This window comes from Pseudomassariella vexata, assembly GCF_002105095.1.
Source record: "Pseudomassariella vexata strain CBS 129021 chromosome Unknown BCR38scaffold_4, whole genome shotgun sequence".
Taxonomy (NCBI): domain Eukaryota; kingdom Fungi; phylum Ascomycota; class Sordariomycetes; order Amphisphaeriales; family Pseudomassariaceae; genus Pseudomassariella; species Pseudomassariella vexata.
Window position 1 is genome coordinate 1,369,081 of NW_024467959.1, and position 23,627 is coordinate 1,392,707.

General features: G+C 51.7%; 5 protein-coding genes and 1 non-coding gene across 6 annotated transcripts; 2 read left to right on the plus strand and 4 right to left on the minus strand.

The window, feature by feature from the left end:
- Positions 1-137: 137 nt before the first annotated feature.
- BCR38DRAFT_456145 (uncharacterized protein) lies at positions 138-3,631 on the minus strand (the record flags this gene model as incomplete). Its single annotated transcript, XM_040861879.1, has 2 exons — positions 138-3,303; positions 3,417-3,631. The coding sequence occupies 2 exons, from the start codon at positions 3,629-3,631 to the stop codon at positions 138-140; spliced, it is 3,381 nt and encodes a 1,126-aa protein (XP_040717975.1).
- Positions 3,632-6,580: 2,949 nt separating this feature from the next.
- BCR38DRAFT_155681 (amino acid permease) lies at positions 6,581-9,189 on the plus strand. The gene is made up of 7 exons (XM_040853748.1): positions 6,581-7,206; positions 7,265-7,436; positions 7,498-7,657; positions 7,733-8,066; positions 8,123-8,644; positions 8,702-8,782; positions 8,834-9,189. Exons 1-7 carry the CDS (start codon positions 6,922-6,924, stop codon positions 8,942-8,944), a joined length of 1,665 nt encoding a protein of 554 aa, XP_040717976.1. The 5' UTR covers positions 6,581-6,921; the 3' UTR covers positions 8,945-9,189.
- Positions 9,190-9,214: 25 nt separating this feature from the next.
- BCR38DRAFT_482972 (cytochrome P450) lies at positions 9,215-10,980 on the minus strand (the record flags this gene model as incomplete). Its single annotated transcript, XM_040863567.1, has 3 exons — positions 9,215-9,381; positions 9,454-10,481; positions 10,568-10,980. The coding sequence occupies 3 exons, from the start codon at positions 10,978-10,980 to the stop codon at positions 9,215-9,217; spliced, it is 1,608 nt and encodes a 535-aa protein (XP_040717977.1).
- Positions 10,981-12,521: 1,541 nt separating this feature from the next.
- On the plus strand, positions 12,522-12,592 carry BCR38DRAFT_t119. The gene has a single exon. It is a non-coding gene; the product is annotated as a tRNA-Gly (tRNA).
- Positions 12,593-14,577: 1,985 nt separating this feature from the next.
- BCR38DRAFT_456148 (Aldehyde/histidinol dehydrogenase) lies at positions 14,578-17,658 on the minus strand (the record flags this gene model as incomplete). Its single annotated transcript, XM_040861880.1, has 2 exons — positions 14,578-16,382; positions 17,646-17,658. The coding sequence occupies 2 exons, from the start codon at positions 17,656-17,658 to the stop codon at positions 14,578-14,580; spliced, it is 1,818 nt and encodes a 605-aa protein (XP_040717978.1).
- An 854-nt stretch (positions 17,659-18,512) lies between these two features.
- BCR38DRAFT_337055 (P-type ATPase-like protein) lies at positions 18,513-23,232 on the minus strand (the record flags this gene model as incomplete). The annotated part of the gene is made up of 3 exons (XM_040855506.1): positions 18,513-19,476; positions 19,528-22,712; positions 22,768-23,232. The coding sequence occupies 3 exons, from the start codon at positions 23,230-23,232 to the stop codon at positions 18,513-18,515; spliced, it is 4,614 nt and encodes a 1,537-aa protein (XP_040717979.1).
- Positions 23,233-23,627: the final 395 nt, after the last annotated feature.

The window sequence follows — 23,627 nt, forward strand, 5'->3', positions numbered from 1 at the left end:
TGCAGCACAAACAACTCAAAGATTAAAAACTCCCATCAGCATATTAGCAGTTAAGCCGTAATGATGCAAGTCGATTACTAAATGGCTAACGAATACGCAGTCTCTTTTTCCTTTTTGACAACTCAGAGAAATCGATATCAGTAGGGCGGTTTGGTCAAATTTCCAAGCGAGTGCTCCCGCGACTTGCTGTCAATGCCCTTAAGCAGTGATTGTAAGTCCAGATTGCCCCCCCCAGCCTCAGATATCGTACTGGAGAAAATGCTGTCACCTCCTCGACTCTTGAGATTCTGCTTGGCAGGCTTTGCGGCATGGTCCCGCGTGGAAACAGCCGACATGGGACGATGAAATCCAACATGTGGAACGGTACCCCCCGCCACCGACGACGGCAAAGGGGGCACGGGTGGGACGTCCTCTCCAACCTCGTCTTCGTCTTCAGGCGGATGGGACGTAAGAGGACCGCCCAAATCGCCCGATGTCTTCCGATCCCGAGACTTCGACCTGGATCGAGCGAGACCACCCGGCTGATCGGGGTTATCACCTGCACCAGGGTTGAAAGAGAGCTCCGAGGGCGTGAAGTCGTAGCTAACCATACTTTCAACGCTATCATCGTCTCGGACTGTGTGCAGGGTGCCTGGCCGTACGGCCTCTCCACTCAAAACGGACTTCAGTTGGTCTATCGATGCGACGAAACCGCGGCTGGATTCACTTCTTCCAGACACACGGCTCTGTACGCTGGATTTCCGTAGACCAGACGTTCCCCTGACACTCGCACCAGCATGAGATGGTGGCCGTAGACCAAGCTGACTATGGACTGGTGATGCTAATCCGCCGGCGGAGTGATTGTTCGTGTTTAGGCCATTAACCGTGAGACGATTGCCCCTAGTAGTCGTAGTACCAGCCCGCGACCCATTGAGAGATGCGGATTTGCTACCAGCTTGGAGAGCAACCACAACAGCCTCGCGAGTCCATTCCTGGAGCATATCCTCCCTGAACCTGATGGGCAGCTCGTGGTCTGTTTCAACCGCTGGGATGGTACTCAGTGTGGAGCTCAGGATCGGGTGGGAGAAAACGCGACCTGGCGAAGCTGCTGGGCTAACTGGAGGCGACGTGTTGCTCTCCTGGTAATCAGTGCAAATACAGTCAACCATCGTTAGTCGGTCGTCGAATGGTAACAATGCCTCCGACTCAACCTCCTTGATGGGCATTTTAGGTTGGGGCCGGGGCATCCCCGGGGTGCCGACGAGCTCCAGCAGTGGTGGCGGTACATGTATGCCTTCCACCCAGAAGCTCTTGCTCCTTCTCCTCGAAATCTCGGTATGAATGGCTCGGCCGATGACGGTAGCCTCGAAGTCAAATCTGTCACTCAAAGCCCAGAAATATCCATGACAAAGGGAACCCAGCCGCACTTTTTGAAGTGGAGTCTCCGCATCTTGAATGTCCTCCTGAAGCCTAAAAATCATAGCCAATCCATAACGAACAGCGTTGACGCCGAGCTTGCTGACGAGCTTAGCGAGCAAGACATGGCACAGGGCCACGTCTGTTTCGTAATCAATGAATTGTAGAGCATTGTCATAAATAGCCAAGTGCAGCAGTTGAAGGAAATGCGACCGTAGCACTTTGACCGACTTCTCACGAGCGGAGGCATTTGATACGGCTCGCCTGGCAAAGCTTGGTGGCGGCGGCAACTCCGTGTTGCCAACTCGCGTGGGCTTCTGACCCGCTTCGTCTCGTGCTTTGAGATCAGCCCTAGTGGTCTCTCGATCAAGCCATGTGATGATGGCATCCGCATACGCCTTTCGAACTTGTCCGTGGGGGTCACGTAAGAGCCAATGTGTGCCTTCCCAGACCTGGATTGGCACTCTGTTGCGCGAAAGACTAACGTTGCCACTAATTTTCGTTTTGGGATTGGCGACGAGAAGGATCGACTTGATAGCCTTCAAAGCGGCTGTTTTGGCCAAATCCAGGGCAAATAAGCTATCGAGTTGTTGATCCTCTGAAAGGTTGCCAAGTGAGGCCCCTGGCCCGGCGCTGTCGTCGACTTTCTCTGTGGGCGGTGTCGAACTAGCCGTGCTCGGGTGAGGTTTCAGCCGTAGTAGAATGGCCTGGATCATGTCTGATATCTGGTCGGCGTAGTATACATGGGTAGCTAGGTCTCCGATGCACTGTTGGATCCTGTCCAAGAGCTCTCTATGGTGAGTGGTCAGGGGCGCAGAAGGCTCGACCACAGAATGAGGAGGCTTCTCGCCGCTCATAGCGGTAGCCGGGGGCGCACTTTGACTTGAACGACCGGAGTGTTTAAGCACCCGCTTCATGTGTTGGATCAGTCCTAGAAGCACATCCATCACACTGAGACCTATCAAGTTGGCGTCGGATCGCAATAGCGAGCCCATCATGGCCACCAAGGCAACCTGCTCCGGCACGTTCTCGTCCGTCGGCTGAGTTCGTAACAGAGTATCCATGGCGGTGATCAGAATCACGTAACGGTCTTGCACGGGTGCCCATCTTGCTACAAGTCCGTAGATGCGAATGGCCCAACCGCTGTCACGCCCAGTACCCTGTTTTGGCTTCACCACCGCCTCTTTCTGTTCTACCCGTTCGCGGATGAATTTCAGCAACGCAACCGTCGCGCCGTGAATCTGAGCACGGTTAGGAATGATGAATATTTGCTTGAGGCATTGCAAAGCCACAACGCCAGTATCCTCCTCGGCCAACTTGTCAGCGTCTGCTGCGGTTCCAGACAAGGCAATTGGATTGGTATCTCCCGCTTCCTCATTCGTTTTGACGGTGGAAATACTAGTTCGGCGACGTAAATGTTGGCCAGAGTCCCCCTTCTCTTCCATGTGGGCTCGTTGTAGCAACACGTCAAGAAATTCATCGTTATCGGTCCAGAGGTTTTCCAATATCATGGGCACAATGACATCGAGCTGACGGCCAGCAACCGACGACAGCGCCTCGGACTCGGCAACGCTCTTGATGGCGCCCAAGCCCGCATTCCTCCACCGAACGGCCACTGGTTTGCTGACCGTGCCTTTCCCCGGAGTCTGCCGGGTCGAGGCGAAGGTAGCGTATGCGCTCACTATTTCCTCGTACTGACGGACGTATTCCTGGTCGGCGAATAGGGAGGATGCGTCGTGGTTTTCACAGAAGGTCTCAAAAGTCGGCAGGGAGGCTTCGACCATGGTGATATCGTTGGACCGGAGCACGAGGCCCATGATCTTGAGGACATTTTGAGCAAACAAGGGGAGGTCCTTGGGCGCCTTCTCAATCAAGGCGGCGAGTATTTGCAGTGTGACCTGTACATTTCTAAGAAGGTAGCTATGAGTTAGCTTGGGGCCCAGCGAAAGGTCAAGAAGGGGAAGCCGTAGAAGATGACAAGGCGCCATCTTCGCAGCGGGATGTTGGGCCATGGTACACACCCAATGCGCAACCGCCAAGCATCACCAGCTGTCTTCTTCTCGAGAAATTGGCCAACTTTCTGGATCTTAGATCGTCGCGACGTGGCATAGAACAGGAGATAGCTTAGCTCGCTCGAGTTGGGCTTGACGTCAACAGCCCCCTTGGTGGTCCGGGGATAGCACTTGAGCACGAGGACCTGGTGCTTCGGACGGCATCGCTGTTGTATGGCGTTCATTGCGCCGGTGCGCAACTGCGTGTCGACTGATCGAAGGATCAATCTACGCGCAAGAGACAGCACTTGAGCGGCAGACGAATTTTGTGTATCATGAAGGTGTGGTTGGGCCCGGAAATGACGATGGTAAAATAAAGTAGTGGCACCAACTGGCCCTGGAGCTGATTAAGGAGGATGGCGTTGGCGCTACGGGATACGTATTTACTGGGATGGACTGTTCAACTTGTCCAGTCATGCATCGGAGGTAGGAAACAGCTTCCGGGAATGCTGGTATGACTTGTTGAGTTTGACTATCGTGTCAGCAGTTGTATTTTCCCAAGATGACGGGATGGCTCTTGTGGTAGTTGCCCGGCTTGTTTGTCGCGTCAATGCCAAATGTCGTTGTTGCGTGGCTTCGGCCTGGTCGGGGTTTCCCAGGTGCGTTCGGTCAATTTATTTTAAGATTGGCGTTGATCCGTGATCCATGGACATGACCCGACCTGACTTTGGGGCGAATTTCTTTTGCGTGCAGATGTCTCACTGCTGCCTCGGAGTGCCAAGCGAAACCGAAAACAAAAGCATTATACCTTGGAAGTCTTGGTGTCTTGATCAGAACTTGTCAACGTCATCGCCGTGCAGGTCTGCAGAACAATTGCCAACGGCCAGTAAAAGTGTGGGATGGAAGCTCGAGTACGAAATAAGTGTCTCTCCACGTCTCGGGAGAACACGTGTGGTTTTGAGCAAAAGGATCAAGGACCTCAAGTAATGCCTAGGTAACGCTTCCAAGCTAGGTATTTTTTAGGATGACATTGACTTTCTCTAGTGACGAGTAAGTCTAAGCATTATTGATCTGTCTTCGAACAAGGCTAGCTTAGCATTTTTTTTACCTCGGACACTCGTGGACCGAACCTCGACGATGCATGAAATTACATTCGACTTTGGGTGCGATCAAGCGATCAAGCGATCAAGCGATCAAGCGATCAAGCGATCAAGCGATCAACATCAACCAGGTTCTTTCCCAGCAGCGTGGTGCAGCTATCGCGGACCGTCGAATCTAGCAGGGTTCTGCCTGTCTCAGCCTTGCCAAGTCCGACATACATACTGCAAAATTTCCCATTCCGGCACCCGGGATGTCCAACCGAGTTTCCTACAGCTCATTTTTGTTTACCTCGGGCCATGAGTTACGATGTCAACCAACTGCCGTCTATACAGCTTGCAATTCTGTTGGGACTCGTTCACATCTCGCTTTACCGTTTCTCCAGCTGACGCATCCGGATGCCTCTTTACGGCGCGTTCAATGATCCCCAAAATCACAGGGCCAGTCCACGCACTCGCACCACCATCGTGACCGTTTCTCAGCACACATCCCAGCTGCAACGTACTGTACCCCGGAATTCCGGCCCAATAGGCCACCAGGACCTGGAGACAATCATTCGTTGCATCCTAGGTATATGATCAACCTTGATATACATCAACGTTAAGGGCTCGACCACTTCCCCGCACTGCCAGATACATGGTGTAATTTGAGTGGCGGCTCTGCCGTTGACTTGGAGAAGTCATACGGCAGCTCCGTCTTCTAGTGACAAGTGTCATTTTGCTAATAACTCGACGAGATGGTGACTTTGTGGCCATCCGACTGTTAGTGTTCGCAGAGTCCTGCTTATTGGCCCCCAGCAATTTCGCTGTACGAGAGACCTGGGTATCGAGTGCTGAGTCATACTGGCACCGCTTTCATAGACCCTGTTCAAGGTTGTATTCCTCATTGCTTTCCCGGAAGATTTAACTGCTTATAGCTGTCTCTCTAGCTTACCTTACCAGCCATTCTTCACCTTCTGGAAAGCTGTGAGTCCGTCGATCAACGTGTAAGGCTCTGATCAGAGCCCTTTAAACCTTAGTGGCAAGTATCTTGTCGGTTAAAGTGCGTGAATCAACTCTCAAGACTTTTCAACTCCCAAACCACGACCACAGAGGTCTGCCATGTTGAATAAAAAAATTGCGTAACGTTATTGGACAAAATGCGGACTGCCTTCACGGTCTAACAAGCTGATATTCCATGTTGCGGTCGACTGACCTATTCACATCACATTTACCCAACTTCTTCTCTTCTCTGTTGGTTGAGATGTTTTCGAGAACATTTGAGTTGGAAAATCCACAGCTCCCTCCATCGCATGTTGGCTCATCAGTACCCACGGCCATGCTCGACGTGCATCCCTACCATACATTTCTCGAAATGTTCCCAATGCATGGAGAACCGTGAAATCCAACGGGGAAGGTGTAGGTTGCAGCAGCTCAACACACCGTCGACAATTCCCTGGCTCTGGGAAACAACTTCGAGCGGCATCAATGATGTGTTGACATTCGATCTCCTCAGACTTCTTACGTATGTTTGGCGAACTTGCAACTCGGCGCCATAGACATGAAAGACGTCCCCTCGATGCCCACTGTCGTTCAGCCTTACAACTTGGAGCCGACCGCGTGCCACGATCGGTAAGCAGGTCGAATCATAGTCAACGATGTGAACCAACCCGCGTTATCGCTCCTGTCTGTCAAGCTTTTGCCCCAACTTCAATAAGATTCTCGAGGTGGGGTTATCTCACGGTGGCTAGGGTAGGCGTCATTCGCAGGCGCTAAGCCAGGGCGTTCGTTCGAGTCAGCTCAATCCACGAGCTAATAACAGCAAAAGCTGCGAGATAAGGACTTGACCACCCAGATGCTCTAATGACTGTAAATCCAGGCTTCAGGCTTTTGAGGTGGTGAAGGACACAATTTGCTGTGGTCTGCAATTCCCGCGGGCATCTGCCGGGATCTTGTGCGACGCGCACGATATTCACAGCATGACGGAACTGTTGTCTCTCTCAGACAAAGTCTGTGGGCATAGGTAACTAAAGACAGCCACTATTTGCGCATTATCTCTGTGGCATTCGTTGACCCCGGCGGGGCGCCCGCTCTTTTATAATTAGAGCTGTCAGGTTACTCTGTGTCTGCGCAACGATTGCAATTACCAAGTGAAGCTTGCACCCCTGCGGAGTGATACAAATCACCCCGCGAACCTGCGTGGCGATAGGGCCCCGGTTGGCAATCAGCAAGACATAGAAGATAACCACCCTTTCGGTTGGTAGTCATATGCGGGATCCTACCCTGCGGTGCAACATTTTAAAATGCATCGAAACTCTCTCTCATCAACCATTCCCAAGCTCATCATAGGCGCTTTCGCAGCTTACAACAACTCCCTCCTAGAGTAGCGCAAAACGCACAATTTCACAGTGCCGCGGAAGATTCACCCCAACCAGCCGATATAGCGAGATCTACTCAACATGGCTGTTGACGCAACGCTCCCGCCACCGGCGACGAGCGTGTTGGGGAGCGGGGACCTGCCTGATGGGCTCGAGGAGATGTCGGATGACGAGGCAGCCCTGGCAGCTCTGGGGTACAAGCAACAGTTCAAGCGCGAGTTCTCTGCCTGGACAACTTTCGCCGTGTCGTTTGCCGTCATGGGGCTTTTGCCGAGTATCGCGACGACCATGTGGTATGGGATCGGGTACGCGGGTCCGGCGGCGAACACGTGGGGCTGGCTTATATCAGTTGTGTTCATTATGTGTGTGAGTGTGAATCCTGGCTAGCAGAAGGGAGGATATCAGAAAAACTTACTATATTCAGGTCGCTGCATCAATGGCAGAACTAGCTAGCAGCATGCCTACCTCCGGTGGGCTGTACTACGCAGCGGCCGTCTTAGCAGGGCCGAAATATGGTCCGTTCGCAGCTTGGATAACGGGCTGGAGCAACTGGCTTGTCCAAGTCACAGGGGCGCCCTCAGTGGATTATGGGTGTGGTGAGTTACTAATCTCGCCACAGTCTTGGGCATTCGAAATACTGATCCACTGTCCGTCAAGCTGGTATGATTCTCGCTGCGGCCTCGATCACGAACCCGTCCTATGTTCCCAACGAATGGCAGACCTTTCTGCTAACGGTCTTCATCATGATTCTCCACGCGCTCATTAGCAGTATGCCTACGTTGTGGATAGCGCAATTCAATTCCGTTGGGACAGTGATGTGAGTTTTGTAGACATTAAATGTGCCCGAGGCAGCTTTCCTATGAGCTTTCCTTAACTAATATGCTACATATAGAAACATCGCTTGTCTTGTCGTGACCATCATCATCATCCCAGCAGCTGCAATCAGCCAGCCCAAGTTCCAGCCCAATGAGGTAGCGTGGGGGGTTCAGAACTTTACCGAGTTTCCCGATGGTATCGCGGTGCTGATGAGCTTCCTCGCTATTATTTGGACTACATCGGGGTTCGATGCATCGTACCACTTGTCGGAGGAGTGCTCGAACGCGGCTATCGCCACACCGCGCTCAATCATCATGACTGCTGGGTCCGGCTCCGTTATGGGATTCTTCCTGAACCTCGTGATAGCGTACACCATCACCGACGTAGGTGAGGTGATGGAAAGTGATCTCGTGAGTAATCTCTAACCCCCTGATCCAGTTCTTCGACGCTAACCCAACACCCACAGGGCCAACCCTGGGCAGCCTACCTAATCCAGATCCTCCCCCAACCTGTAGCCCTGGCCGTTCTGGCCATGACAATCATCTGCGCCTTCAGTATGGGCCAGGGGTGCATGGTGGCCGCGAGCCGCGTGTGCTTCGCCTACGCGCGAGATGATTGTTTTGGCTACTTGAGCCCTGCGCTTAAAAAGGTCAACCGACATACTCTCACGCCTGTCAACGCCGTCTGGTTCAACACTTTCATAGGGGTGTTGCTCATGTTGCTCATCTTCGGCGGTGTGGCCATTGGGGCCATCTTCTCTATTGGAGCCCTTGGCTCGTACATAGCGTTCACGACCCCTATTTTGATTAAGACGGTCTTTGTGGGGAATAATTTCCGGAGAGGCCCTTGGCATCTGGGAAAATTCAGTATGGCGTTGGGGATCTTGTCGTGCTGCTTTGTGTTGGTTATGTTGCCGATTTTGTGTTTTCCCACGGTTACTGGGGATGATCTAACGCCCGAGTTGATGAACTGGACATCTTTGGTTTACGTGAGTTTCCTTCGAGGCCCTGAGTTACCACCTGTTGATAAGCTATCTGGTTTTTAGTTTGGGCCGATGCTCTTCATCGTCATTTGGTTCTTCGTCGACGCCCATAAGTGGTTCAAGGGGCCAAAGATCAACATCGAGGTGACATTATCTGGTTTTGCAAGTTTGCTGATAGAGGCTGATCTTTTATAGCATCACATGTTACATCAGGATCTAAGGACGCATCCAGGGGTGGTTGGTGTCGACCCTAAGGCGGATGAAGGCGATGATCAGGGATCCACAGACAAGACTTCACCGGTTTAGCCAGATCAAGCGTCTCGTTACAGCTGCCAGTGGATATGGTTCAGATAACTCTGTCGAGGGTGATGGATCATAGTTGTTCCATTATGAAGGAATTGACACCCAAAGCCTTTGACAAATTTTGGCCAAACTCTGAAATTTTGATGAACTTGAAGACACTAATATCACAAATGCCACCAAGAGAGTTTTAGGTCTTTGAAACATCTTCTCAAAGACTGAGCAAATCTTCCCTACAGCTAAGTTCTAAACTCTTGCTGACCTAAATAATATATATTACAGCAACACGAATTTAGCATAGCACTCGCGCGGCTTGCGGAACATCGTCTCCCACGCTAGCATGTTATCGTGGTCCTTGGGCAAGTTGGACAAGGACAATATGCTGAAGCTGAGCATAGTGAGCGTAATCATGATCCGCAACTCATGCATAGCTAATTTACGACCTGATTGACATCATCAGCACTATTCTTCATGTCTCGCTGCTCATTTCAGGGGTCAAGAAATAACGCGTTTACCAAAGCACCCTCTGGGACCGTCTCCAAATGCCAGCCGCGGGATAGCATAAGCGTCAAGTGTCAGCTTGCCGTCCTCGCCCCTGATGAGCCAGCGCTCGGGGACAAAATCTTGCAGATCGTCACCTGCGGGACCGTCCAAGCCAGGTCGCCCACGTTTCTCGTACGCGGTACGACTTGTGGCGCTGCGTATTTCCTCTGGCACGGGGACGGGCCGGTGGTGCACGGTACTGTTGAAGACGACGTTGGTTCCCTTGGGGATCTTGCAACCCAGGATCTCGGTATCGACAGTGGCTCGGCGGGCGGTCAAGGCCGTGGCGGCCAGACGCAGGGCTTCCTCGATAGAGCCGTCGAGGTAAGGGATGTCAGACTCGAGGATCTCATTGACGGTCGGAAGTTCGTGTCCTGGGAACGCTTCCCGCAGTGCGGCGCGGAGATTCGACTGTGCTTTTTGCGAGCGGGACATATACTTCATCCACCACAACAGCGTGTTGGACGTGGTGTCGTGACCTGCCCAAAGCAAGAGGAAGAGTTCGTCGCGGAGCTCGGTGTCCTTGGCCAAGTCGGGCAACGGAATCCCGGCTTTATGGGCTGCTTGAACTTCGCGGCGGAGAACGAGGTCCATAGCACAGCTGTCAGGGGTTTCGACGCCGCTTTCGATAGCGCCTTGGAACTTATTGATGGAACTCCGAATGATTCGCTCGATTTGCTGGTTCTTAATGCCGTCGAACTTGCGGTATTCGGCGCCGCGCTTTAGGAGCCATAGCTGCAGCGATGGGAACTTGAAGGTTCGCCAGCCGAGAGCGACTTGGTTGAGGAATTTGAGGGCGTTCGACATGTCGAGTCCACTCGCCTTTTCGTTTTTCTCATGTTTTGCCTGGGTCCTGCCGATCCCCTGGAATATACTCGTCTGGTCTCGCAGCCCACCCAATTTCTCGCCGAGAATCGCAACCCAGATGGCGTCTAGGGCCGCCGTGTCGAAATCATGCGAAATATCCACCTCCTCCTCGTCCACCTTAGCCGCCTTCGCCCTCCCAAGTCCATTAACTCCATCCCCGCCGTGTACAACCCGGGAGCCACAACCCGCCTCAGAAAATCCGGATTCATGACATCTTACCACATCTTCCTCTGCGCCCGCCACGCCGGCGTCGTCATCTTGACGATGCTCGAGTGCGGCATAATGGTACCAATGATGATGCTCGTCGTCGTCGACCGGTCGAACTCCTTGTTCCTTCTTAGAAGAATATCCTCCACCTCTCGTGGGTCGTCAAGCCATAGGCCCGGTGGCAGGACGGGGGAGAAGAAGTACTGAATCAAGGGGAAACCGAGCTTGCGACAACTGGCGTTGCGATGGGGGCTGAACTCGCCGAGTTCGCGGAACGAGGCCAGAATGTCGGGTTTGTCGCCCGAGATGCGCTGCGCTGAGGCGAGGTGGTAGGGGATTCCTGGCAAGGGACGGGGGTGTAGGCGAAGGTAGATTAGGTAGCCTAAGGCCAGCAGTGCGGCGGAGATGCAGAGGAGGGCCACCATTATTGTATTTAGAACTAAGCTCAAGTTCTCGAAAACTCCAAACTACCCAGCTTAATGTGCTTACGAGAACGTACCACGTCCGTATCGTATGCTGACGAGACTTAGGCGAGTCTTAAGTACTTCGATGCCGAAAAGCCACATCGACCCGTGACCGAGATAGTGCTTACCTCGAAGACTTCAGACGCAGTCAATTGGATCCTGGTAACATACTGGGCTAACCAAGAAAGTACATGACCAAGTTAGTAGGTAGTTGGTTTCGGCGGACAAGTGAATAATGGTCTAAGCCGCTGGCTGGCTGAAGCAAGATTGGTCTTTCATTTAGACCTGATCTTCACCTAAACACTTAAACGGCCAATTATGGGGCCTATCGATGTGCGGACTATGCATAGTATCGCATAAGTATACCAGTCTTCATCCTGTCCTATTTGATCCTAAAGGATTGGAAATAGTGGGTTTAACCAAAGTCAGGTCTATGTAAACCATGAAGACCTGGTCAGTCTAAACCACCTACCTTAATTCGTCGTCGAAAAGTAGTTAAACAAGGGCCGAACATGGCGTTAGCGGGGAAACTAAGTGGCAATAATCCCGCCAACTATCCAGCTTGATAAGACCAATCATCTCACAGGCCAACTCCTGATGGGCGTTGATCGTCGAGGTTGATACTGACGCCAGTCCAGATCAGTGTGGGGATCTGCCGGTATGGGGAGTGGTAAATTATCTGGGAGATTGCATTTGCGTTGGAATTTGCGCGTGTAATTCATGAAAGCTATGTGATGTGAAGAGTGTTGGGAGAAAGTCAAAGATTGGCCGTCCATGCAGCATGGGAATGAATTCGCTGGTGTCAGCAAGTGGTTAGTTTTCATTGGATCCTGTAAGACTTGGGGATTGGCCTATCATGCAAGTAGCCACGTCTTAGCTGGGACCCTACACTGCACCCAGAGCTTTCCCAAGAGACGTAACCATATTTCGTAGTTACTCGTAGTTACTCAGTAATTAAGCTCGACGTTGCAAGGTTGCTGCAGGCTAGTGGTTAACTTTCTGTTACCCTCACTAAGTACATGTTCTGGCACTCTTGAGCGGGCGACTCTCCCGAGTGTTACAGTAACTGGAGAATTGCAGTCAGTACAACTAGTGGCCCCTCTCCACATAAACATACATAAACAAATACAGAAATACATCACAAAACAGCTTTCATCCGGATTCTGAGGAACGAAAAAGCAAGATAATACTGTAAACAGATCCAGATCCAAGATCGATCCATATGTAGACTTTGGTGTTGGTCAAATTATTCTGTGGAAAAGTCGCTGAATCTCACGTCTCATATGTCGTAGCTCATGCTGACGCCAGAGTTGAATCAGTTGCAAAATAGGTTGCCATCTCGCGATGCTCTTTGAAACTGCAGGATAGCCTGGAGACCAAGGACAACTCGATTTGGAGACTCCACTTCTTGTACTTTTTCCCAATGCTTTTTACATGTTGGGATATATTTTATGTTACTGGCAACGTTTCTCAACAATTGCATAATGTAATATGCAATATAAGCACTAGTGGTTTAGTGGTAAAATCCATCGTTGCCATCGATGGGCCCCGCGTTCGATTCGCGGCTAGTGCATGATATCTAATTTTCGATGTCTTTCAATTTTATTGATTGACGAATGTCATTTTTAGCCTCTATGATCATCTATACGATTTTATTTTCTCTATTGTCTTACTGATAACAGTTATAGTATCCATATGGATCTCTAGCATTTCTGACAAGTTGGTTGGTGAATTAAGGAAGCTGCCTGCATGCTGACGCGGCGCAACCTCATCATGCCCGAAGCTTAGTTAGCTGTTTATACCCCTATGATAAGTATGATGTCTTACCAAGGAATATGCTGTTTGTGGGTCACAAGTTGTTGCTTGATCATATACCGTCGCAGTGTTGACATGGCTCCTATTCTATGTCGACACTGAACTCATCAAGAACATACTATAACCTAACGTTATTGCCCCTGACTTCTAGATGTAGTGACGAGCAAGACTGCAGCTAACTCACGTCGTCGAAAGCTGATAAAGAAGCTGGGATTGCCAAGGACCTTCACTCTCACGCTCAACTTCACGGCATTTACTTAGCCAGAACCTGGCGATCTCATGCAAGAGTGCTAAAATTGACAAAAAGAAGAAGGCGAGCTCAAAACTCAAGCGGCCAAATTTCAGAATACTGGGTGGATGCTCCTGTGCTGTTGAGTCAAGTTTGACAACTGAGCCACCCCATCCTCTGATCGTTAGGCCTCTGATGATGTTAGGGTCAGCTAGCGACGCTCTGGTGACTATTTCGATTCTTTAACAGGATATTCCCCTGCAATTTCAATATCCATGGGAAGATGTGTGACCAAGATAGACATACTGCATCCTTATCACCGTGAGCTCAGCGGTTCTGACTCTGCGATGGGATTTGCGAATGTGCGCCAACTACACACCACCAGTCTCAACGTCATGATGATAGACAATGCTAGATTCGTTCTACATGTGTAATGCAGCCCAAAGCCAAGCCACTACCTGGAGCCATCAAGAGCCTTACGGGCTCACCGCTCGAGATTTGGGAGCGGTAGTGACCCGTTGTTTTCCACTGCTGACAAGGAGACGCTATTCGAGCTTGCCTAACTTTACCTATGTGAAGCTAGGCAGGGCACGATGTGATTGCAACCGAAATCGCGTGCTACCTCTTCGCAATATCTAAAAATTCACCGCAAATTTAAAACCAACGGGAGCTTTCCTATGCTTGATGTGCTGACTAGTTATGGCTGGCTTGCAGTATGGATAACTGGGGAATCAGAGCCGCAATGCGTTCTTTGCAATGCTGGGTAGTTCCTCTGCGAGGCTCTACTCACAGAAAACATAATCTTTGCTAAAAGCAAAGTTCCGGGGAGGTCGTCGAGGACATGGTAATCTTGTAGTTATACCTGATGAGTGGCCCGAGGGTCTACTCAAGGTGATATCTGATCAAAGCCGAGGACATTCCCTGTCGTGGAGATGTTACTACAACCTACTTGCCCAACTACACTCCTACAAGTTGCCATAAGTACGAAGAGAGCCACTTGATCAGAGACACGAAGTCCACAGCTCCTTAGTGAGCCTTGAATGCAACGTCAACCCTCACAAAGGAGAAGTAGACAGGAATCGCTCCCGATATGTTAGGCCCTTCCATATTAGGGCATGATTGTTTTTTTTCGCTCCAAAATTAAGCCCCTCAAGGCCTCAGGAATATCCTTCATAGCAACTCCAACCGAATCAATTAACCCCTGCAGGAGTATGCGAGCATTGAACTTACCATTGCTTTTCAAGCCCAGGACACGACTTAGAATCGAAGATTATGTATTATTCAATTAGAAACTATAACATAACAACAACGCCAATCACAACTCCGGGTGCTGTCTGAAAAGACCACCAACTTTTTAGAAAATCAAGGTTTGCCCCTGAGACCAACCGCTGATCGGCGTAGTATTGATTCTTCATTAGACCCGCCAAACTTTCCACTACAAGCCCGGGTCTTCTCATCTAGTTTGCATTAATATCTCCACTTCCAACTGATGTATACAACACCCGCAAGCCCCATCACCCCCCCCTCAGAATGTCCATAACTCCCCTAACCTTCCCCTCCAACCCCAACGCATAACCCACGCCCACAATCCCCTTCGCAAACCTCCACGCGCCATCCTGGTCTCTAATCGGATACTGCGCCGGGGGCGGGATTCCCGTCCGTATGCCCCAGCTTCCCCAGCGGTCCTCGCACACACTCTTGATATTACACAACCCCCTCAGCCCCTCCTCTCCAGCAAAACGGCCGTATCCCGATCCGCCAACACCGCCGAACGGCAGCTGCACCGCATAGAAGACGGCGAAGTCATTAACCGCCACGCCGCCGGCTCGGATGCCCCTGACGACAGCTTGGAGCACGGGGTCCGAGTCCTTTCCATAGACACTGGCTCCAAGGCCGAAATCGGGCGCGTTGGCGACATATAGAAGATCCTCAGCGGAGCCGGACGGTGCGCGCAGGATTGTCATAATGGGGCCGAAGCACTCTTCGTTGGCAATGGCCATGTCGGGTGTGACGTCGACAATCAGCGTAGGAGTAAAGTAGAAACCGCTTGGGTGGTCAGGGTGTTTATACCGTTTTCCACCGGCTAGCAGTCGGGCGCCTTGGGCCACGGCGTCCTCGACTAGTTTCTCGAGCCGTGAGAATGAAGTATCGCATACCATGGCACCCACGTCTTTGTCCAATCCGAGCCGGAGCGCCTTGACGCGTGGCTCTAGCATCTCCACCAGTTTGTCGTACACCCCCGGTGCTGCTATGATACGTTCGATGCCGATGCAGTTCTGGCCCGCCGCTTGGAAGCTGCCTCTCATGAGCACGTTCACGATACGGCTTAAATCGTTCTTAGCAGAATCAAGCACAACTGCGGCATCTTTTCCGCCGAGCTCGGCTACAACGGGAGTGAGGCTTTTTGCGGCGCTGGCAGCAACGTGATGACATACTGGTCGCGACCCAATGAAGGTAACGTGCGCAATTCCAGGATGCGACGTAAGATGTCCCGCCGCCTGCGGCCAACAGACAGCACTCTGCACTAGGGCAGGGTCATGTCCATGTGCCACCAGCGCACCCCGCGCAATCGATGTATAATAAGCTGCACTCCAGCAAGTCTGCTCGCTAACCTTGACCAGTACCCCGTTCCCGGCAAAGATACTGCTGATGATAGGTCCCATGAGATTGTGAAAGGGATAATTCCAGCTCACAAGCGCCGCCACGACACCTAGGGGCTCGTACAGCACCTTATTCTTCTTGTATGTCATGAGCAGATTCGTCGGCCTTTTACTGGGCCTCAAAGCCTTCTCCCCATGCTTGATAGTCCACTGCAGCTTCTCCACAGTAACCAGGATCTCGCCCAGCTGAGCATCCAACATCGTCTTGCCCGAGTCGAGACTGCTAACGCGGCATATCTGCTCCTGATTATCAAGGACATGCTGCAGCAGAGTGCGCAGCACGGCACGTCTTTCGTGAAAGGAAGTCTGGGCCCATTTCTGCTGCGCCGCCGACGCGGATGCGATGGCGCGGTCGATGCCCGCGGGCGTGGACGGGTTGACGAAGCCGAGGAACTGGCCCGTGGCGGGCGCGTAACATTGGATCGCGGTGGTGCCCGGGACTTTGCTAGAGGGCGATTCGAGGATTTGCGGCCCGCCTTCGGGGAGCTTGGGCGCGGGGACTTTGTAGCGTTTCGGTGAGACGGTTCGCGAGATGTAGAAGAGGTACAGCACGAGGATGGAGAGGCTGGACCAAAAGACGCGGGTCAGGAGACCTTTGAGGTCTTCCAAGCTGTCCCGCTTGTTAGCAACAGTGGCATATGCGAAAGGGGAGGAGACCGCTACGGGAAGTCATGTAAGAGGGCGTTGAACTGGTTGACCCAATTCTGGAGGTCTTCGCCCGCCATGTTTAGCTGCGTTGCTGCTCAATTGATAGTGTGGGAGGTTGCTTTGTATGTAGAACATTCAAGGACGCGATCTGAGTGCGAGTCGAACCATTATGGCACCATAGCAGCTCTCAATGGCAAGCCATGAGGTGGTGCTTTCTCCGTCTTGAAATTGTTACGAAGACAGCTCGCGCCTGAAGTCAATTGGATTTCCAGGGTCTAAATGTGGCTGGCTCAATGTGGCTGAAACTCAACTCGACCAAGACCTATGACTTACACAACTCAGGCAACGACTCAAACTACAACAAGAGAAAAAAAGACTGTGTTGGTATACTGTTTGTGATGTTACTAATAGAAATGACCGTCCTGTCGGGTGGAGCCACGGAAAAAAGACTCCTGAATTTTGTAGAGATATTCCACATTTTAATAACAAGGTTTTGCTCAACCAGGGGCCCAACAATAGGTAAACTCCCAGTATTCGGAGATGCGTCCAGCCAACTGTATTATATATATGTCGAAAACATATTACGGAAAACTTCCATCGGCATGAAGACAGACGGAATATTCAACCACGGACAGAACATTCGACGAAAAGCAAAATGCAGATCCCCAACCAAACCGAAGAGGTTGCCACGGAGATCCACGACAAAATATCTCATGAGCCAACAGCAACACCAACTTCAACGACGCTCAAAATGTACTCCTTTGTACCAAAATGGGCGCTTATGGGCCCCGTGTCCATTTTCACCTCTGTAACTCTATTCCTCCACTACCTGGGCCTCATCTCATCAAACCACCTCCTCCCCCTGGCGTCTGTTCTCTTCGCCACACTCTACGTCCCCACAGCGCACGCCCGCCTCGCCCACCTCCTGGAGACTCCCAACGGCTTTCTCACCGCCCAAGACTTCACCACGCAAAAGCTCCACCACGGCGCCTCCCTGGTAGTCCTCTGCCGGCTCTTCCACTGGCTAGGCCTCCTCTCCCTCCTACCCGCGCCTGGGACATTTGCTGGGACATACCTCTACATCTTTGCTCTCGACGTCCTCGCTTTATCTTTCATCATGCCGGGCTTCCTCACTGCGGCACAAGAGGCCTACCGCAACGGCGACACCTGTGCCGAGGACGAGCTGCAATTGGGCTGCGGCGTCGCCATGTTCTTCATCTGCGGCTGCGAGGCCGGTTCCGCCGCCTTTGGGTACGGCATGTGCCTTGCCGTGCTGGGTGTGGGCATGTGCCTTGCCGTGGTTTTCGGGCTACTGTGCGTGCTGGCCATGGTACTGCTGCCGCTAGCATTCGATTTCGGCAACTTGGTGCGGCGGCAGATTACAGTGGCTAGGGGGTGGTGGTGTAAGCACTGCAAAGAGTTCAAGAAGCGTATACGGACACGGGAAGCATGTTGAACGAGGAGATGTTAACTGTAAAGATGGAATTGGATGTGCCTCGTAGATTAATTGTAAATATGGGTTGGATTATATATGTACAATCAGCAGCATCAAATAGGAACCACGACAAATCGGGTTTGGGGAGTCTCTTTTTGACGCTTAAAGATTCTCACTATGTATTGCTCGTGTCCTTTATCATCCCTTTCCCTGCCCTTCGGCCCCCCATCTGTCCTTGCGATTTTATATACACAGGCCAGCTTCTCTTGACGGGAGACAGGTCCACCTCTTAAATACCCTAATCCAGGTTTGAATCCCCTCGTTCGCAGAACGCCCGCCAACTAGTGGAAACCCGTCAGGCAAAAAACCAAAAAAAAACATCCACACACAAGAGACACGAGAAAAAAAAACGATCTTCAGGACCGCATTATCAATCGTCTCGTACAATGCGTCTCTCGCTTTGACCCAATGCCCCTGAAAACGCCAACGCCAGATGTCAAAGTCGAGTGTAAAAGTTGCTTGCAAGTTATAGTCGTGTGGGAGGGTAGCCAGCGACCACTAAGAGCCGAGCATGGGCAATTACACGCCGTGGCTACCTCTGCCATGCAAAACCATCGAGCGTAGGAGCCGTGAAAGGGGAAAGACTTGGTATCGGGGAATCGGGTATTGTACAACGGAAAGAAAGTAGAAAGAGGAAATCAGTTGGCTATTCGTGTTCTTCAATGTGGTTGTCTCGGTGGAATGCAAAAGGCGACTTAAAAGATTTGCCGCGAGTTCGTCGCCTGATTCGGTTCACTATGCCAGTCCCATCGGCCGAATTGGCATTGGGGTCAGCGTTGGGGTGCTGCGTAGGCCCCACGTGTGTCGATTCATACCGGTTCAGCATCGCAGCTGAAGTGAAATCATTAGATTGTTCGTAGCTCGGCCTGACTCGGTCCATCGAGGCACGCAAACGATCATATGATGGCCGTACTCGGTCCAAAGATGGTCGAATTGGTATATCGACAGACGGTTCGTGCCTTGTGTAATTTGTTCCGTCGCTTCCATTTTGACTGCGAGGGTTGTGTGTGGCGGTGGAATGTAACGTGGGAGGGTAGATAGGCCTCCGATCCTCATCCACGCTGGGATACTGCTGGTGACGCTTAATCCTGGACGACTGAGATGATTGCGACGAAGTCGGGTTGGGAACTTCATCGACTGAACTTTTCTCGTCGAGGTAATTGAACTTGCCCTGCGTCACTTGCTCCCGGATGATATCCACATCATAGGGGTAGTAGACTTTCTGAATGGCCTTGATGGCATAGCGGGGAAATATGCAAATGACCGGGACAATGATGAAAACGGCCCAGAAAGATGCCTCAGAATACACCTGAACTGCGGAACCATAGAAGACAGCCGAATAAGTAGTCGACGTGAAGACACCAGTCCAAAATATGATGAACAGATCGCTGATGGCAACCACTAGCAGGGAGAGCCAATCCCATCGGTACATGTTGATGAGGATGTAGAGGTTGATGGTGATAATAACAGGATGAGCAATATAACATCCGAGCCGCAGTCGATCAGAAACGTCTAGGCCATTACCGGCGACCGACGGGCTGCTAATGACGGTGAGGTACGGAATGAAGAAACACATGATGCTTTGGTAGACACCATCAACCATGTATAGCCTAGTCATGATTAGCTTTGTACTTGCCCAACCTGAGAACTTGGAGACATACCAAAACTTCGTCTGCGTCCATTCCATACGCTCGATACCGCGGCGATAGAGTTGAGGGACGGCCAATGATACGGAATCCGACACATCTTGGTCAAGGACACCCATGAGAACAACGGGCACGGAGGTGAAGAACAAGTTAAATAGCAGAATGTAGGTGTAGTCAAAGACGTAGGTGATGTCGAAGTTGCAAAAGCACTGGTACCAGAAGATGGCAAATGTCCACACCATGTTCTTGTAAAAGAAGTTGGAGATGGTTTCGGCCAAACGTCTGTAAGACCACCGGCCATGAACAAGGATTAGCCTTTGAAGGAAGCGGAATTGCCCCACGGCGTAGTCTGAGGACATGACGGCCTGGCGACCTTCCACACCAGCAATTCCAACGCCAACGTCAGCTTCTTGAATCATGGCAACATCATTGGCACCGTCGCCGACGGATAGCGTCATAACGTCGAGACCGGTCTTGACCATGGCCACTACTGCCGCCTTCTGGGCTGGACTCACACGACAACAAAGGACTGATTTGCACTGCTTGCAAAGCAACAGAAACTTTTGTCTGACGCTGTCATCGAGCACCCATCTGAGCGTGAAACCATCGATCACCAAGGCGTGAGTAGGGCCCGGTGCTTCGTGGTTCTGCCTGGCGGCAACTAAATCTTCGTCGCTGCCAGTCATGCCAAATATCTTCAAATTCCGGTCGAGTTCCTTTTCGAGACGTTGTATGAACTGTTCGTCACTCGTGGCACCTGTTTCGTCTTCGTCTACCTTGAGATGGATGAGTTCCATGTCGTTGTTGAGAAGGTTGCAAGAGAACCCGATGTTGATGGCCGTCTCGACCTTGTCTCCAGTCAAAACCCATAGCTTGATACCCGCATCTCCCAGCAAAGCGATCGTATCGGGGACGCCGTCCTGAAGTCGATCTTCGATGGCAGTGCCGCCAAGGAGGGTGAAGTCCCGTTCAATCTTGTCAGCCACCTCCTCCATTTTCTCTTCTCGATCCTGGAGGGCCGTGGCAGCCTTGTCGTGCTCCTTTCGCCACTCAAGATATTCCTGCTCGGAGAGAACACGCTCTGCAATGCATAAAGTTCGCAGACCCTCACGTGCAAACATTTCAAGGTGCTCAGCCGTGGTCTTGCGGAGTTCGGCTTGCTCTCCGCGCTTCAACCGCGAATAGATTATGCTATCAGCACCTTTGCACAGTAGCAAGATCCGGCCATCGGGCATCTTGACGATTGCACTCATCCGTTTGCGGGTCGAGTTAAACTCGATTGTGTTAAGAACAGTATAATGTCTTTCTTCGCCCATGACATTCAGCCTGATGCCATTGCCGGTGTTGCCCAGAACGGTAAAGCCCATGTCGCGAGCCGTGGCCACAAGAGCCGCCTCATCTGGAGACTGAGCTTTGAAGACGATCTTCGGCGGGTCGCCAGGAACATGCTCGGCTATCACGGTGTGGCAAAGCGCCAGTGCGAGCATGAAGTGTTCGTTGGCCGCTTTCTGCTCTTCTCCCGAGACACCCGACAAATCCTCGACGAAATCGGGCGCGATGAACGTCACTTCTTCGTCGTGCAAAAAGGGATTGTCGTGAATCCGGCGTAGCCCTGCGATGGCACGTATCTTGCCTTCCGCGATCTCCTTCCTAGCTTTAGCCCCCTCCTTCTCCACATCAATACCCAACCGCTTCTGCATGCCTGCCTGCGCCTCCGTATACGCCTCTCCGTATGGTTGTCCATTGATGGTAGCCTTCTTGAACTCCATGACGTTTTGAGTCAAGGTGCCGGTCTTGTCGGAGAAGATATACTCGATCTGGCCCATATCGTCTGAAATGTTCCACGACTTGGGGACGCAGGGCTGGTCGATCGGCTCGTAGTACATTTCAACATCGTTGTAAATGAAAATAGCCTGCAGCGTTCTCACAATCTCTAAACTAATGTAGAGCGAAATTGGCACCAAGTTCTGGAAGACGATGACAGCAGCCCAGAAGGTGATGAACCCAGTCAACGCAGGGCGGTCGGATCCCGCAACCGAGCCATACTCGAACCATTGGGTCGAGGCATCCGTTTTGCCCCATGAAATTCCATTGACAATGCCCGAAATAAGACACATGATCAAAAGAATCCCAAAGTTGCAGAGCACGTTGAAGTTCAACTCTCGCGCTATCCGGGCTCGTTTAGTTGGTGTAACTCCAGCGTTCATCATGATCTTGGTGTCGTGTCCGGTAAATATGACAACTCCAAGAACCCAGTCAGTGTTCCGCAGGTTGCACCCACGGAGAAGTAGGTTGTCTATTGAAATTGGCTCCGACATGTCCCTGACCTTGTTGTTGACTTTTTGCTGCCAGTTGATGGCGCCGCTGTACTTGTAGAGATTAGGCTGCGCGCCTTCACTCTCGATGGAGAATTCGGCCCTCTCACAATCTCGGGCGTGTTTTATCGATCGGCCACAGCGCAATGCCTGTCGGACTTTCAAGTTGGTTTCGCCATCCAAGTTTTTGGTCTCCACATAGCAAGCTCCATCAGTATCCGACGTAGACAGCACGATGACATCAGCAGGAATCTCTTCGTCGCTGTGCAGGCGGACAAAATCTCCAACCACGAGATTTTTCCACGCGTCTTTGTGAAAACGCGCTCGTCCACTAGGGGACTTGTCATGGTTGAGGAGATCACCCTTCACCCTCTCCAACGTTTCAGCCTCGACGGTATTGTGCGACAAGCCTGACGCTGGCCGGGGGTCTGGGGTTTGGAGTGCGTCCGGGCGCGGGAGAGGCGACGGAACTGGCGTCATCTGGATATCCTCCCTAACCGAGACGAAAGAGGTTCGGTCGGTTCGTGGCGACATCATGGACCGCCTGTGCGTTATAGTTGTCTCAATAGATGGACGCGAATCAGAGATACCAGCCATGCTGCTCGTGTTTGGATCCTTTTTCCACATCGATTCGATCGCCCGCCAAAGTGTACCGAAGAACTTGGAGCTTGCCTTCTTGATTTTCCGCCAGGTCGAGACATTGTCCGCTTCCACGTTCACGTTTTCCCAGCCGACCAGACGGTGTACACCAGCGTTGTTCAAATCGTTATCCAATATTGTCCGGCGGTAATCCTCAACAGCGTCTTTGACGGCAGTAACAGTAATAATAAAAATCAGAGGGACGGCGTTGAGGCCTGGATTAGTGCCTCCAAATATGGGAAAGATCTAAAGGAGAGACATTAGACATTGTTGAAGTATTGCAGCGTGCGGCTTAACTTACCACAAGAATGACCAAGAACAAGAAGAATATGTTGGCCACATTCTGGAACTGAAGCCAAAGATTCTTCGGTATGAAGGATAGCGGAGTGTACTTGGCTGTCCGAATCTTGTTCCTTGGGAAGCGCTGAGTCGGACGGCCCTCTTCATCCTTCCATTGGGCGGGTAGTTCCTTGTTGAAAAACAAGAGCCTACTTTCGGATTCTTCCCCTGAAATGCTATTCGCGTCGGCTTGGTCTTGGGTGGTCGGATCGTAAGGCTCGCTACTGCCCTCGGGTTGTATGGACTGGCTTCCTCCAGATTGCCTCTTCTTCTCGGTCGACCCTGTCCGCTTGTGTATCCTGTCTATTATAGATACCCGCTTGTTGTCGCTGCTCTTGATGGTCAATTTGCGCGTAGCCCATCGTGCTCTTTTGGTGAGGTCGGGTTCCTTGTTCCTGCCATTGGCCTCGTCTCCTGCTTTCGCCATCTTGCCAGAGTTGCGGGCAGAGCCCGTTCAACCCTACGGTTCCGCCAGAGTGGCCCAGGTGGCCGCGATTCCTATCCAGCTATACGATGATGATGCCAATCCGAACGTGAGGGCGAGGTACGGGACGAGATGTTCGGAGGGGGCAATAGCACGCTGTTTAGGACGTCTGCACTCGATCGCCAAAAGCGTACCAGCCGGAACGGTGGGTGTTATTGCATTCGTCGCGAACTATGGTCGGCAAAATGTTAATTTTCTTTCATCGAGGAGTAAAAACGGTCTCGGGTTGAAACCTTTCCTACGGAGTGGGCCTCGCGTTGTTGATGACAGCGAGGGACAGAACACGAAGGACCGGGCCAGCTGGGAATAATACAAGTTTGGATGGGTTGGATTGATCG